The sequence below is a fragment of the Mobula hypostoma genome, chromosome 9 (genome assembly GCF_963921235.1).
Source record: "Mobula hypostoma chromosome 9, sMobHyp1.1, whole genome shotgun sequence".
Taxonomy (NCBI): Eukaryota; Metazoa; Chordata; class Chondrichthyes; order Myliobatiformes; family Myliobatidae; genus Mobula; species Mobula hypostoma.
Window position 1 is genome coordinate 14502496 of NC_086105.1, and position 15111 is coordinate 14517606.

General features: G+C 40.2%; 1 protein-coding gene across 1 annotated transcript in view; it reads right to left on the reverse strand.

Annotated features, from left to right (window-relative positions):
• Positions 1 to 11221: 11221 nt before the first annotated feature.
• Positions 11222 to 15111, reverse strand: part of otogl (otogelin-like) — a 167884-nt gene continuing 163994 nt past the window's right edge. The window contains exons 54-55 of the mRNA XM_063059518.1: positions 12895 to 12974; positions 11222 to 12162 (exon numbers count right to left, since the gene is read on the reverse strand). Of these exons, the coding sequence (XP_062915588.1) occupies positions 11962 to 12162; positions 12895 to 12974 (281 nt within the window). The 3' untranslated portion in view covers positions 11222 to 11961. The remainder of the gene's footprint in view (positions 12163 to 12894; positions 12975 to 15111) is intronic.

Below are 15111 nucleotides of genomic sequence, written 5' to 3' on the forward strand. Positions count from 1 at the left end.
CAGCCCCTCTCGCTCTGGATCACTTCTGGTCACCGCTCCCCCTCGTTTCGCTCGTTCCGCCAGCATGGTGTTGCCATGGGGACACCTGCCTCCGCTCGAACCGGGCTTAATTGACTCCTCCCGGGCGCGGGGAATAGTGAGGTGGAGGAGAAATGCATGGCTGAGGGATTGGAGCAGGGGGCAGGTGTGACCTGTACAAAAAGGACGGGTTGCGCTTGAATCCCAGCGGGACCAAATCCTGGCGGGGAGGTTTGCTAAGGCTACTGGGGAGAGTTTAAACTAGAATTGTTGGGGTGTGGGGAACCAAACTGAAGAGACTGGGGAAGAGGAGGTTGGCTCACAAAGCTTGTAGACAGTGCGAGAGGGAGGATAGGCAGGTGATAGAGAAGGGACACGTTCAGACTGAAGGTTTGAGATGCGTCTATTTTAACGCAAGGACTGTTGTGAACAAAGCGGATGAGCTTAAAACGTGGATCAGTACTTGGAGATATGATGTGGTGGCCATTACAGAGACTTGGGTGGCTCAGGGACAGGAATGGTTACTTCAAGGGCCGGGCTTTAGATGCTTCAGAAAGGACAGGAAGGGAGGCAAAATAAGTGGGGGTGTGGAACTGTTGATCAGAGATGGTGTCACGGCCGCAGAAAAGGTGGGCGCCATGGAAGGATTGTCTACGGAGTCTCTGTAGGTGGAGGTTAGGAACAGGAAGGGGTCAATAACTTTACTGGGTGTTTTTTATAGGCCGCCCAATAGTAACAGGGATTTCGAGGAGCAGATAGGGAAGCAGATCCCGGAAAGGTGTAGTAATAACAGAGTTGTTGTGATGGGAGATTTTAATTTCCCAAATATCGATTGGCATCTCCCTAGAGCAAGGGGTTTAGATGGGATGGAGTTTATTAGATATGTTCAGGAAGGTTTCTTGACACAATATGTAGATAGGCCTACAAGAGGAGAGGCTGTACTTGATTTGGTATTGGGAAATGAACCTGGTCAGGTGTCAGATCTCTCAGTGGGAGAGCATTTTGGAGATAGTGATCATAATTCTATCTCCTTTACAATAGCATTGGAGAAAGGTAGGAACAGACAAGTTAGAAAAGTGTTTAATTGGAGTAAGTGGAATTGTGAGGCTATCAGGCAGGAAATTGGAGGCTTAAATTGGAAACAGATGTTCTCAGGGAAAAGTACAGAAGAAATGTGTCAAATATTCAGGGGTTACTTGTGTGGAGTTCTGCATAGGTACGTTCCAATGAGATAGGGAAGTTATGGTAGGGCACAGGAACCATGGTGTACAAAGGCTGTAATAAATCTAGTCAAGAAGAAAAGAAAAGCTTACGAAAGGTTCAGAGAGTTAGGTAACGTTAGAGATCTAGAAGATTATAAGGCTAATAGGAAGGAGTTTAAGAAGGAAATTAGGAGAGCCAGAAGGGCCCATGAGAAGGCCTTGGCGGGCAGGATTAAGGAAAACCCCAAGGTATTATACAAGTATGTGAAGAGCAAGAGGATAAAATGTGAAAGAATAGGACCTATCAAGTTTGACAGTGGGAAAATATGTATGGAACCGGAGGAAATAGCAGAGGTACTTAATGAATACTTTACTTCAGTATTCACTATGGAAAAGGATCTTGGTGATTGTAGTGATGACTTACAGCAGACTGAAAAGCTTGAGCATGTAGATATTAAGAAAGAGGATGTGCTGGAGATTTTGGAAAGCATCAAGTTGGATAAGTCGCCAGGGCCGTATGAGATGTACCCCAGGCTACCGTGAGAGGCGAGGAAGGAGATTGCTGAGCCTCTGGCGATGATCTTTGCATCATCAATGGGGACAGGAGAGGTTCCGGAGAATTGGAGGTTTGCAGATGTTGTTCCTTTATTCAAGAAAGGGAGTAGAGATACCCCAGGAGATTATAGACCAGTGAGTCTTACCTCAGTGGTTGGTAAGTTGCTGGAGAAGATCTTGAGAGGCAGGATTTATGAACATTTGGAGAGGTATAATATGATTAGGAGTAGTCAGCATGGCTTTGTCAAGGGCAAGTCATGCCTTACGAGCCTGATTGAATTTTTTGAGAATGTGACTAAACACATTGATGAAGGAAGAGCAGCAGATGTAGTGTATATGGATTTCAGCAAGGCATTTGATAAGGTGCCCCATGAAAGGCTTATTGAGAAAGTAAGGAGGCATGGGATCCAAGGGGACATTGCTTTGTGGATCCAGAACTGGCTTGCCCACAGAAGGCAAAGAGTGGTTGTTAACAGGTCATATTCTGCATGAAGGTTGGTGACCAGTGGTGTACCTCAGGGATCTGTTCTGGGACCCTTACTCTTCATGATTTTTATAAATGAACTGGATGAGGAAGTGGAGGGATGTGTTAGTAAGTTTACTGATGACACAAAGGTTGGAGGTGTTGTGGACAGTGTGGAGGGCTGTCAGAAGTTACAGCGGGACATTGATAGGATGCAAAACTGGGCTGAGAAGTGGCAGATGGAGTTCAACCCAAATAAGTGTGAAGTGGTTCATTTTGGTAGGTCAAATATGATGGCAGAATATAGTATTAATCGTAAGACTCTTGGCAGTGTGGAGGATGAGAGGGATCTTGGGGTCCGAGTCCATAGGACACTCAAAGCAGCTGCGCAGGTTGACTCTGTGGTTAAGAAGGCATACGGTGTATTGGCCTTCATCAATCATGGAATTGAATTTAGGAGCTGAGAGGTAATGTTGCAGCTATATAGAACCCTGGTCAGACCACACTTGGAGTACTGTGCTCAGTTCTGGTCGTCTCACTACAGGAAGGATGTGGAAGCCATAGAAAGGGTGCAGAGGAGAATGGAAGGATGTTGCCTGGATTGGGTAGCATGCCTTCTGAGAATAGGTTGAGTGAACTCGGCCTTTTCTCCTTGGAGCGACGAAGCATGAGAAGTGACCTGATAGAGGTGTATAAGATGATGAGAGGCATTGATCATGTGGATGTCAGAGGCTTTTTCTCAGGGTTGAAATGGTTGCCACAAGAGGACACAAGTTTAAGGTGCTGGGGAGTAGGTACAGAGGAGATGTCAGGGGTAGGTTTTTTACTTGGAGAGTGGTGATGCATGGAATGGGCTGCTGGCAACGGTGATGGAGGTGGATACGATAGGGTCTTTTAAGAGACTTTTAGATAGGTACATGGAGCTTAGTAAAATAGAGGGCTATAGGTAAGCCTAGTAATTTCTAAGGTAGGGATATGTTCAGCACAACTCTGTGGGCCGAAAGGCCTGTATTGTGCTGTAGGTTTTCTATGTTTCTATCATGGGGAGTGGAGCCACTGCGCCCATGAAATTGGCTAAAGCCACTCGCTGCCTTCTGCTAACAGCTATGCAAAATCTTGCAAGGACTCCACCACCTCTTTGTTGCCCAGCACTGAAAGAAAGCAGTGCTGCCAAAAGTGTGCATGTGCAGTGTAGACATATTATGATCAATGCATCTCATTCTCTGCATGTCAACTATTCCAGTGACCAGTTAAGTATATTCAAATTAGGAATAAAATAGAAAATGGTGGACGGTATTTACAGGACAGGGCCAGCCTTGAACAGAACTTCTGTCATATAAAACTACGCCAGTAACATTATACTGTCTTATAAGCTCTTCTTGGGCTTTCAGCCAGTACAGGTACCAATTATAACAGATGATTTGATGACAAATTCTGCCACCTTCATCAGGGTTGGCGCCTAGGCATGTCAGTCTGGTGGTAATTATACCCCCTCCTGATTAGGTCATCCTCATCCAATCAGGTTTACGCTGTCCCACCTTGTTTACAATGAGGTCTAAACAATCAGGACAGACGGACGAGGGGGTATAAATACCACCAGACTAGATGTGTCCAGGCATCATCCCCAATGAAGATAGCAGAGTTTGTCATGAAACATCGGTTAAAATTGATACCTGTACCCAGCTGGAAGCCAGAAAAAAGTTTATATGTTATATATGCCAGGAAAGCACAGGTCCATTTTCATTATATTGTCTTTCATGAACATGCACCTTGTACCTTATTTCAACCTGTTAATGTATAAACCATGCCACTCTGGGACTTGTGCTAATATTATTTTGTACCTCTTTGTGCTGGATCGAAACTATATGTGCTCTGTGTGATTATATGTACTGTGTTTTGCACCTTGGCCACAGAGGAATGATGTTTCATTTAGCTGTATACATGTGTTTGAATGAATGACAATCATACTTTGGGATGTTATGTTGAAGTTGTATAAAACATCGGTGAGGCCTAATTTGGAGTACTGTGTGCAGCTTTGGTCACCTACCTGCAGGAAGGTGTAAATAAGGTTGAAAGAGTACAGAGAAAATTTACAAGGATGTTGCCAGCTCTTCAGTACTTGAATGACAGGGGAAGACTGAATAGGTTGCGACTTTATTCTTTGGAATGTAGAAGATTCAGAGGAGATTTGATAGAGGTATACAAAATACAGAAGGGAATAGGTCAGGTTAATGCAAGCAGGCTTTTTCCACTGAGGTTGGGTGGGGCGACACTGAAGATAATGGGTTAAGGGTGAAAGATGAAAAGGTTAAGGGACATGAGGGGAAACTTCTTCACTCAGAGGTCGTGAGAGTGTGGAATGAGCTGCCAACATAAGTGGTCCATGCGAGTTCAGTTTCAATGTTTAAGAGAAGTTCGGTTAGGAACATGGATAGCAGGGGCATGGAAGGCTATGGTCGGTGGGAGTCGGCAGTTTCAATGCCTCAGAATGGACTAGATGGTCCAAAGGGCCTGTTGCTGCTGTGTACTTTCCCAACTCTTTTCTGTGACTTGAACTGCACTCGAGATTGGATCCAAAATGTGAAAAGTAGAACTTCAGAGATAGTCTCTGACAAAAGAAATATGGCTGTGAAACCACGTTTTGTTCTTCGCCATCAGAATAAAGAAATAAAACATTGAAGGTGGAGAAGGTAAAGATGACAAATGGAACTTGCATGTGAGCCATTAATTTGGCTTAAGGAACAAGCACTAAATTCAATAGTAAGGAAAAAGCAAAAACTCTAGATGCTGGAAATATAGCATAGGAATGTCACGGTCCTGATCGATTATTCCCTGGCTCCCTTTAAATTTACTTTGTGTCACAATCAGGACTGTTGACTCCTTGTTTTCCTTAATTCATTGTTTCCCCGTGTTTCTTGGGCTCTGTAATTAAAGGCACTCGAGTCTCAGCTGAACGAGCAGTATTTAGTGTCGAGCTTACAGCTACTCAGCATTAGATCGCCATCGGACGTCACCGAAGCAAGTGTGAGCAAGTCACCCGGCTGGAACGAGCCAAGTTACATTGCCGGAGCTACTCAAGTCTTCTAACCGAAGCGAGTGCCAGTAAGTCGCCTCTCCTCACCAGAGCCAGCCTGTTAAGTTACCTTGCCTGATCGAGCTGCTAAACTACCTCGCCGGAGCAGGTCCGTCAGGTGAACCTGCCAGAGTGAGACTAGAGCCGCTATCTGAAGTTCCTGGGCCGCATCAAGGGCTTGCCACTACTTGGAGCCATTTCGTGTCAAGGTATGAACTGTCTATCATTGTGTGGTATCGTCTCTTCGTGTCCTCGTCTCCGCTGAGTAGGTTCGGCCTTTTTGCCATTACTCTGAGTTAGGAACTGTCTCCTCGTGAATTCATCTCCTCTGGGTAGGTACAGCCGTTTGCCGCTACTCTGAGATGGGGAATCCTGTCTCTCAGTGTTCTGCATCCTGTGTCTAAAAGAAGATTCCCAGCTCTATGTCCTGAACCCAAGGAGGCGTCCAGGCTCTGATGTCCCGAGTTCCAAGTCCAGGTCCCGAGTTCCAAGTCCGGGTCCCGAGTTCCATGTCCAGGTCCCGAATTTCATGTTCCGAGTTCTAGCCACGCTTATTCCTGCTCCTGCTTTGCTCACTCCTTGATCTCCCTCTGAACAATCCTTGCTTCCCTGCTTTCCTAGTAATGATTAATAAACTCGATTCTTGTTAACGCCACAAAACGTGTTTGGGTCCACCTGTACCCGCACTTGTGACAAGGAAAGGAAAGGCTGGAAATAATCAGCTGGTGGTATCTGACCTTGTGAAAGATTCAGCATACTCTGCATTCTATTTCTATTTTCTGCATCCGCCACTTTCTGTCTTTCCAATTAGAAAGTTTGGTGCATCGGTGTACAGCAATTAGATAGGTCCAAAACTGCAGGCCCCAGCTTGCTGTATCTCAGTGAGTGACAAGCTTCATATGGGATAATTTTCTACTATATATTGTTAGAAATGTATAATGATGACCTCATGGGAGAGCACCAGAATAAATTAAACTTAGGCCGCAGAGTGCACAGGCTTATGTACTTGACGTACAAAGAGCCAAAAATATAAACTGTTCATTCAAGAACTTGGCAGAACGGTTTTGAAACCTATAAGTATTGTTCAAGTTTAAAGGCTGTCAGCTGCATGTTATAGTCCATAAAGTGACAGCCTTTACACAATTTTTGTTCACACCCACCATTACTTACAGTCATAGAGGTAGGCTTAGAAATGCACCCTTGAACCCAGCAGGTCTTCATCAACAATCTTGCAGCCAGAATTGAACACTGGTCACTGGAGTTGTGAGACCGCTATTTATCTTTCCAGTAGGGTACCTGGCAGTCTTGATCTAGGGCAGGGGTTCCCAACCTGTGGTCCACCGACCCCTTGCCTAATGGCATTAAAGAGGTTGGCAACCCTAGTCTAGGACAAGACTAAATGGCGGCCATAGCTATTGAGGTGGTCATATGGGCCACCAAAGCTTTAAAATTTTGGGTTTCTTCCCAAAACCTAGCAAATGTTTCCATTACAAATGAATCAGCATATTTTCAGTGCATTCAAAAGGATGCAGAAAATATTCAGAAGCTTATTAAAAAGGTTTACAGAATCCTTGGCTTTATAGATAGAGAAATAGAGCGCGTAACTAAGAAAATTAACTAAGCCTATATAATATACAGGTCAGATCTCAATTGCGTTCAGTCAAGAAGTATGTTAATACTATGTTTATTTATTATTATTATTATTCCTCTTCTATATTATGTATCGCATTGAACTGCGATACATAAATTAACAAATTTCACGACACATGCAGGTGGTAATAAACCTGATTCCGATTCTTTGCTGGGGGGGTGTGGGGTGGGTGATGCCAGATATTCACCAAAATCATTAATTTAAGGAAGTTTTTTTTACAAGATGTTTAATTAAGCAAAATTTTGTACATCAAAAAGAATGGATGAAACATGTTGTAAGTATAATGGTACGGAATTTTCCCCATGGCCACATAATTTATTTTGGTGAAAAATGTATTTGTAAGTGGAAGATATCTGCTACACTCACTTTGATTCATTTGTCAATTACTGTATCTTTAATTTTTGTTCTCTGATTTCATCATCGTTAGAAGGTAAGAAAAAGCATAGATTGTGCCAGAAGGGAAGATCTCTGAAACTTTGAGGTTAGGCCATTATTGGACCCAGCATAAAGTTGAATAGGAACACCCCTGCAAAGTCTGCATCAGAACAATCCAGTAGGACACCACAGAGAGTGATAACGTTGAGGTCCATAGGCTGTGAGTTGACACTCAGGAAGTTCGAGATGCAATTGGACAGAAGCTCGAAAAATCTTTGCCAGAAAGTTTCCTAGAGTGGTTATGACATGGTGCAGGTGCCAAAATCCCTGACTTACGCCCATGTAGCTTGGTAGTATCACCATTCGCAACATGTCGCGAACATACATTATGTGTCCATCTAAATGCATCTAAGAGTCTATTTTCCTGCATCTGTTTCTCTGTATCACCGCCCTTACTTGATCATCCCGCTTGGGATTAGTGCCCATCATTATAGCCAGACCTTCAAAAAAACTAGCTTAGTGTTATAAAATGATTGCTCAGTTTAGATTCGGCAAGCAGTCTTATTTGGAAAAATAATGAGAAGGTAGTGTTTTATATGAGGAATACTTATGAGGGTAATCTCTGGTTGTTTACAAAATTTATAACCATCCCTCCATACACAACCTGAGCCTACATCTGTCATAACAAGATCTCCGCATGAATATTCTTTCAGACAATGATAGCATTTCCAAGGATATTTCATGTTGCAATATTACAGCTGCGTTTTGTATACCTGAGTAATGATATTTTATGTATGAAATTTCCTTTTGAACTTGTTTTAAATTAACTTGCGTTAAAGATTAAATGACTTTAACAGAAATAAATATATTATTATAGAAGAGTAACAAAGTCAGCTAATAAAATTGGGATTCACACTTGCCAAAATTTCTCATGTGATTAAAAATAATGATAATTAAGAATATTGGCATTGTCTGCATGAAACCTATAGTTCAAAGATTCAAAATACATTTATTATCAAAGTAGGTATACCGAATACAATTCTGGGATTCATCTTCCCACAGGGAAACATGAAGCAAAGAAACACCATGGAACCCATTCAAGAAAGCATCAAGAAATAAATGTGAAATAATAGCTTTCTTCCTTTTACATTTGAATCAGTTTGTCAGATAGTTTAATGCTGTATGTGGCTTTTGTATTCTGACTTAATCATGTTTCATAGTAGGAAACCAACATTTCTAATATGATCTAAGGTCATTTTAGATATTTCATTGGCTGTTTGTGTATAAATATATTTGGAATTTCACCTAAAAGAAACAACATTTCAAGAATTAAGCAGGCATTCTCTAGTTTGTTTTACTTTAATTTTAAGTAGAACTTGTAAATGATCTATAGATTTTCACTTCTAACAAATATTGTTCTGCAGTCTTTGACCTAGCAAAGCTTTATATCATTCTTTTCTTGGCTTACATTGCAATATTTTGACCATTATGGCTAGATGGAAAGTACCCAAATTGATTTACATCCAAGAAGCTCAGAGGGTCAATTTGCCTAGTTTATATTTAATAATTACAGGTTGATGTAAAATTTATAACTTCCGTCCCAATGCATTAAATTGTCAAATTGATAAATTATGTTGTTTGACATCACTTGCACTTGAGTATAATTCCATAACAGTGTAATTACATGTGTAATTGCATTTAAATGTATATTCTAAATGTATATTATATAGCAGATTGAAACAATGGGTTACAGTCTTTCTGTTCATATTATTTTGCCAAGAATTCTAGTTGCATTACACTTTGTCTACAGCAACTTTTATAAATGTATGTTGCTTTATTTTCTGATTTGAATATCAATAAATTGGTTCTTTGGTTGAATTGCAAAACATGGGAAATTCAATCAGGCACTCCAAAAATACTAGATACTATTTCACTAAATTTCCTACATTAGATACAAATAAAATGGGGGTAATGTGATAGTGCAGTGGTTAGCACAATGGTTTACAGTACCAGCGACTCCGGTTCGTTTCCTGCTGCTGCCCGTAAGGAGTTTGTACGTTCTCCCCGTGACCGCAGAGGTTTCCTCCGGATTCTCCAGTTTCCACCCACAGTCCAAAGACATACCGGTTAATGGATTAATTAGTCATTGTAAATTGTCCCATGATTAGGCTACGCTTAAATCAGGGGTTGCTGGGTGGCACAACTTGAAGGGCCAGAAGAATCTATTCCATGCTGTACCTCAGTGAGTGAGAGAGTGAGTGAGTGAATAAGTGATATCATTCCCTATGCTTGTTTAAGATATTGCCACGAGAGACTAGTTCATGTGGATATAAAGTTTGTTTTTTGTGGGGTAATCTATAAGTACAGGTGTCAAAATAGTTGTTGTGATGCATCTAGTGTGGTAGTGTTGTGGGTATCGCTTGTCGCTCTCACTTTCAGCTTCCACTGCTGGCTCGCAGTCTCGCGAAAAGGAGAGCTGAATGTGTAAGTCTCTCCCTGCCAGTACATAGTCTTTCCAACAGTGGACTTCCTGTAGTGCCTCCTCGCCAGTGACACATGGAAACTGAACTCCTTTCGGACTCAGGCTAAACTACAGATGATGGGGAGGAGGGCTGGCCCCTGTACACACAGCACGCAGGCCCACTGGTGTGTGGACACACCCTGGTGCTCGTGGACCAGATCTCCAATTATGGGTAAATAACCCCACTGCCTTGTGGGCAGCCTCAGGAGAGACGAAGGCTACGGGAGTAAACCCAGACAGCAAATCTAGCGTGGAACCCCTAAGGCGGCTGGATGTCATTGAACATCCTTCTGGTAGCTCCTGCAGCCAAGCTGGTGCCAAGCATATTGCTTCATAAGCTTTCCTTGGACTACACTGGTGAGGCCGAGAGAGAGAACTTGATGACTGGGAATCTCAGGATCTCCATACCTTTGGCCCAGGCTTGTGATGATGATCATCATCACCCACGGTCCTTCAAGACAGATAGATGCCAACCACCTATAAGTAGGTTTGTACATCTAAGAGTTATGATATTTATTTAAAAATATGAATTTCAATAGAATTTGTTATGTATCAATAACCACATGGGACTAACTGACAGTCGAGACATATTTCATGGGACTTGGAAACTTCAAATGCAGGAATGACTTCTTTCCCTTGAATCGTTGTTCAATAAGCTTCTTTGTCATTCAGTATACTACTTGTCACCTGCTGAGAATGCTTCCCTTTAATGTTCTTGTGTCATGCAGATGAAATCAAAGTGATTTTTGTCATTTGCAATACCTGGGACCTGCTAATTCAAGATTGACAGAAATTTTGCCAAGAATCCATGTCTGATTGACATTTGGCATTTAAAACCAATTCATTCCAGTTTATCCTTTAAAATACAATGCCTGCCCTCAACTTTCCTTGGTTCACTTATTGCTCATATTTACTGATGCCATTGCTAAATTTATTTTTTTTTCTTTCATACTCAAATGATAAACTGTTTTCAATATTGGAATGCAACATACATTAATTCAACTAGTCGTTTTGCTATCGTTGATACCTGTTTAACATCATAACACCATAAGATATTTGAGCAGAATTAGGCCATTCAGTCCATCAAGTCTGCTGCACCATTCCATCATGGCTGAACAATTGTCCATCTCAACCCCGTTTTTCTGCGATAACCGTTGACACTCTTACTATCAACATCCACTTTAAGTATACTCATTACTTTCAAATATATTGTTAACTCTTTTCAAAATAAGTGAAAGTTGTTGTTTCATGGACCATCTGGAAGATGTCGCCCTTGGTAGCATTGTTGGCTATCTTGGTTTCAATCCAACAAATGTTGAAAATAAATTGAGTGAACAATAGATGTTTTGAAGTCACAATCATTTATTGCAATTTTCCATTGTATTATTTGTTGCTTAAGTATGAGTTTACCAAGTAAGTGATACTACACTGTAATTTACAATTTATAATGCTAGCAGTTCACAAGGTAAACTGCCTGGCCTGGCACAACAATCAGAAATCTACGTCATATGCTCAAAGCAAAGATAGTAATGCATGTACCACTATTTTAACATATATTTGTAGTACAAATCAATGTTTATTATATACTGAAACCATTAATAGGTATAAAGTATCATTCATGAAATATCTAAAATAGGTTAATACAAATTTTATTTGATTATGCATACGTCACCATCACAGCTGAAAAATTACCTTGAAATAATTACTTCATTCTATAGTTAATTTACAGAAGTTAATTGTAAAGCAGTTAACATAACAATTTGTTGATTTGTTTTTAATGTTTTGAAATGTGGTCTTGAATGTTGATTGGCCTAGAAATTTGTTTGCCTTGAAATGCTACTTCCAAAAAAAAAACTAGTAGTCCTATGCACCCCAGCAATGGGCATTGGGTCTCTCTTAGAGAACGAGAGCTGCACATTGTCTGTCAGTTGGGCACCAGCTGCTCATTGGTGAAAGCCTCTTTTGTTTGCAGGTGTTATGATACCTCTTGATCTGCTTTCATTAATACCTTCTGTGGCATCAAGTTGAGCATAATTCTAGTAAGACAACCATCAATTTCTAGGCCATTCTCCAATCATATGTTTGACCCAGACTTTAAGCAGTTTAATTCCATCGACAGGAACAGTCTGTTGGCTCTTGAAATGTGAAGTTAATCCAAGTGCCATTTCCCGCACAATAAAGAGGCACAGTCTGATCTATGAGGTCAACTTCTCGACAGCATTTGCAGAATTTGGCATAGCTGTTGATATTAGTGTTGAATATCATGGCTGATGGGCACCTACCATCACAGGAAGCCACAAGGACCTGGAAAGAATTAAGAATCTTCAAGAATTTTGATATCCAATTAGAAACCATAGAAACCATAAGAAACTACAGCACAGAAACAGGCCTTTTGGCCCTTCTTGGCTGTGCTGAACCATTTTCTGCCTAGTCCCACTGACCTGCACACGGACCATATCCCTCCATACACCTCCCATCCATGTATCTGTCCAATTTATTCTTAAATGTTAAAAAAGAACCCACATTTACCACCTCGTCTGACAGCTCATTCCATACTCCCACCACTCTCTGTGTGAAGAAGCCCCCCCTAATGTTCCCTTTAAACTTTTCCCCCCTCACCCTTAACCCATGTCCTCTGGTTTTTCTCTCCCCTTGCCTCAATGGAAAAAGCCTGCTTGCATTCACTCTATCTATACCCATCATAATTCTCAGGAGAGATTTATCATGTAATAAAGATAAGTAGTATACTTTTATTTTCAAATATTCTACATTATTTTCCTGAAAGAAGATTAGTTTTATTATACTTTAAAACTTATTAATTACATTCTCTGGTGTGTGAATGAGTTAAACAATCAATAATGAGAATTAGGTTAGTTTAGCTGGCAACCACTAAACAAAACACTCTTTCAGAACCTTTGGCAAGGAAGTTTGCACACTAATCCTCTGCATTATAACGCAATTTTTTATTAAAAGCAGTAATTCGCAGGATGTAGGTTTATGGAATAGAATAAAAAATAAAGCTAGGATTTTACATACAGCGCCAGTGGTACGACAGTCATCTTTTCTTATGATCATTTTGACATGTAATTTCCGACAAGGCCTTACATCTTCTTTGCCTAGTAGCAAATGAGCACATTAAACCTTTTGAAATGTCAGCACAAAGTCTTTATACAAAACTTTATTCCTAATTGTTTTATGAATATTCATGGTACTGATCAACCCAATCATGAATATATTTATTAAAATATATCAATTTAAATAATTGTCATCAAGTCAGATTTCAACTGAATATTTCCCAGAAGTATAACTGCTCCAATATTATTTACCGTATTTCCAATAATTCTTAGGGTGTTTAAATTATTGATAAAATGATGATTTTCTAGTCTGGCCAATTAGCTTATAGAATGAAAGTTGCATATGCAAAAATCAATATAAAATTATAAGATTTCAATATTTATTTTACAAACTTTATAAGTAATTAATTCCAAAGGAATTTATTTGACAGCCGAAAATGCAGCAAGATGTTCTATAAATACAAACATTTATTGACATTCTTTTTGGAAGAGATTATAAAATCCAACTGATAAAAACAAATACTGGGGATAATTAGCGGTATCTGTAAACGGAGCAGCAGATTTTATATTTCAGACCGTTGACCCATGTTGTTCTGGCACTGGGTTATTAACTCAAATTTTGAACTTGATTTTTCACCCTCTGTGATGTGGTTTGATCTTCACTGCATCCCAACCACTCTATATTATTAAAGATTTCTAAAATCTATAGAATTTTATTTTACAATTCACAAACTCCAAGCAAACATTTAATATAGTGAAGAGTTTGTTTCAATGTTTAACTAGTTCATATCATTTTAGAAGAGGAGCAACCCTTGCAACTCCTCATACTGATGCAGCATTCAACTAGATTATGCTGATCTGCTTCAACACCATGTTCCATAACAGTTACTGCTGTTACTTAAAAATTAATCAGTTATAGTTTTGAATTTTTCTATTGATTATGATCAGCTTTTTGGAGAAGAGCATTCCATATTTCCTATTTCATTTGTAAGGTGTGTTTCCAAACAAAATTCCTGAGTGTCTCGCTCTAATATTACAACAGAGTCCTATTGTACTGGCCTCCTTCCAAATAGATAATAGTTTCCATCTACCCTAAATACTTATTTAAAAATCTTCTACTCTAACAATTCCTTTAAGACCTCGATGAGTTTACCCTTAATGTTATCTGTTAAAGCAAACACAATACTGGTTCATGCAGCCAGTTCTTAATTGCCCCTTCAACCATAATATTATACTGCGCTCCTCCGAAGTGTGTATCTTTTCTGAGGTATGGTTCCTTGGAGTCAATACAGCCCTCTAAATAACATCCAATCAGGGGTTCATTTCACTGCAGCTCAAAATCTATTCATTTGTATTTTAGCCCCTTTGGGAAAATAGCCAACATTGCACTAAGTTTATTATTTGTACTTGTGTGCCTGAGTTTACTAATATGCACACAGGTCCAGCTACATTAATTTGGACCTTCAGCTTTTGTAAACTTTTGCCACTTGGAAAATATTTAACTTTGTTTCTTTGGATCCAGACTTGATCATCCTACCCTAAACACCCTCAGACACAGTCCTAGAATCACACAAAATATATCTATATGGATAACACTTCCAGTACACTGGACGAACTCAGTAGGTCGGGCAGCTTCAGTTAGAAATGATGAGTCGACGTTTTGGGCCAGAACCCTTCATCAGGACTGAAGAATGAAAGATGGGGATCATTCTTCAGTCCTGACTAAGGGTTCTGGCCCGAAACGTCGACTCATCGTTTCTAACTGATGCTGCCCGACCTGCTGAGTTCATCCAGCCTACTGAAAGTGTTGCTTTGATCACAGCATCTGCAGTTTATTTTGTGTTTATATCCATATGGGTACCAATATTGTCCCATTCATCTTCTGGCATACAAGCAGTCACATAGTACAACATTAACATAGCTGTTGACTAATCTTGTTAATCAAATTCTGTCAGTCTTTTCACAACAGACCAGTCAGGAGGTTAATAAAATGCCTGTGAATGAATTCTTTAGAAACGATGGGTTAAATATCACCTGTTTCTTCCATGCATGCAAATTTTATCATTCGGCTTGTGTCACGGTTACTCGTGTACTTTCTGAAAGTTCATCAGCATTTGCATTTCTGGTTAGCCTGTTATACAGACTCACTGCTCGCCAAATTAGTGTCCTAAAAATTATC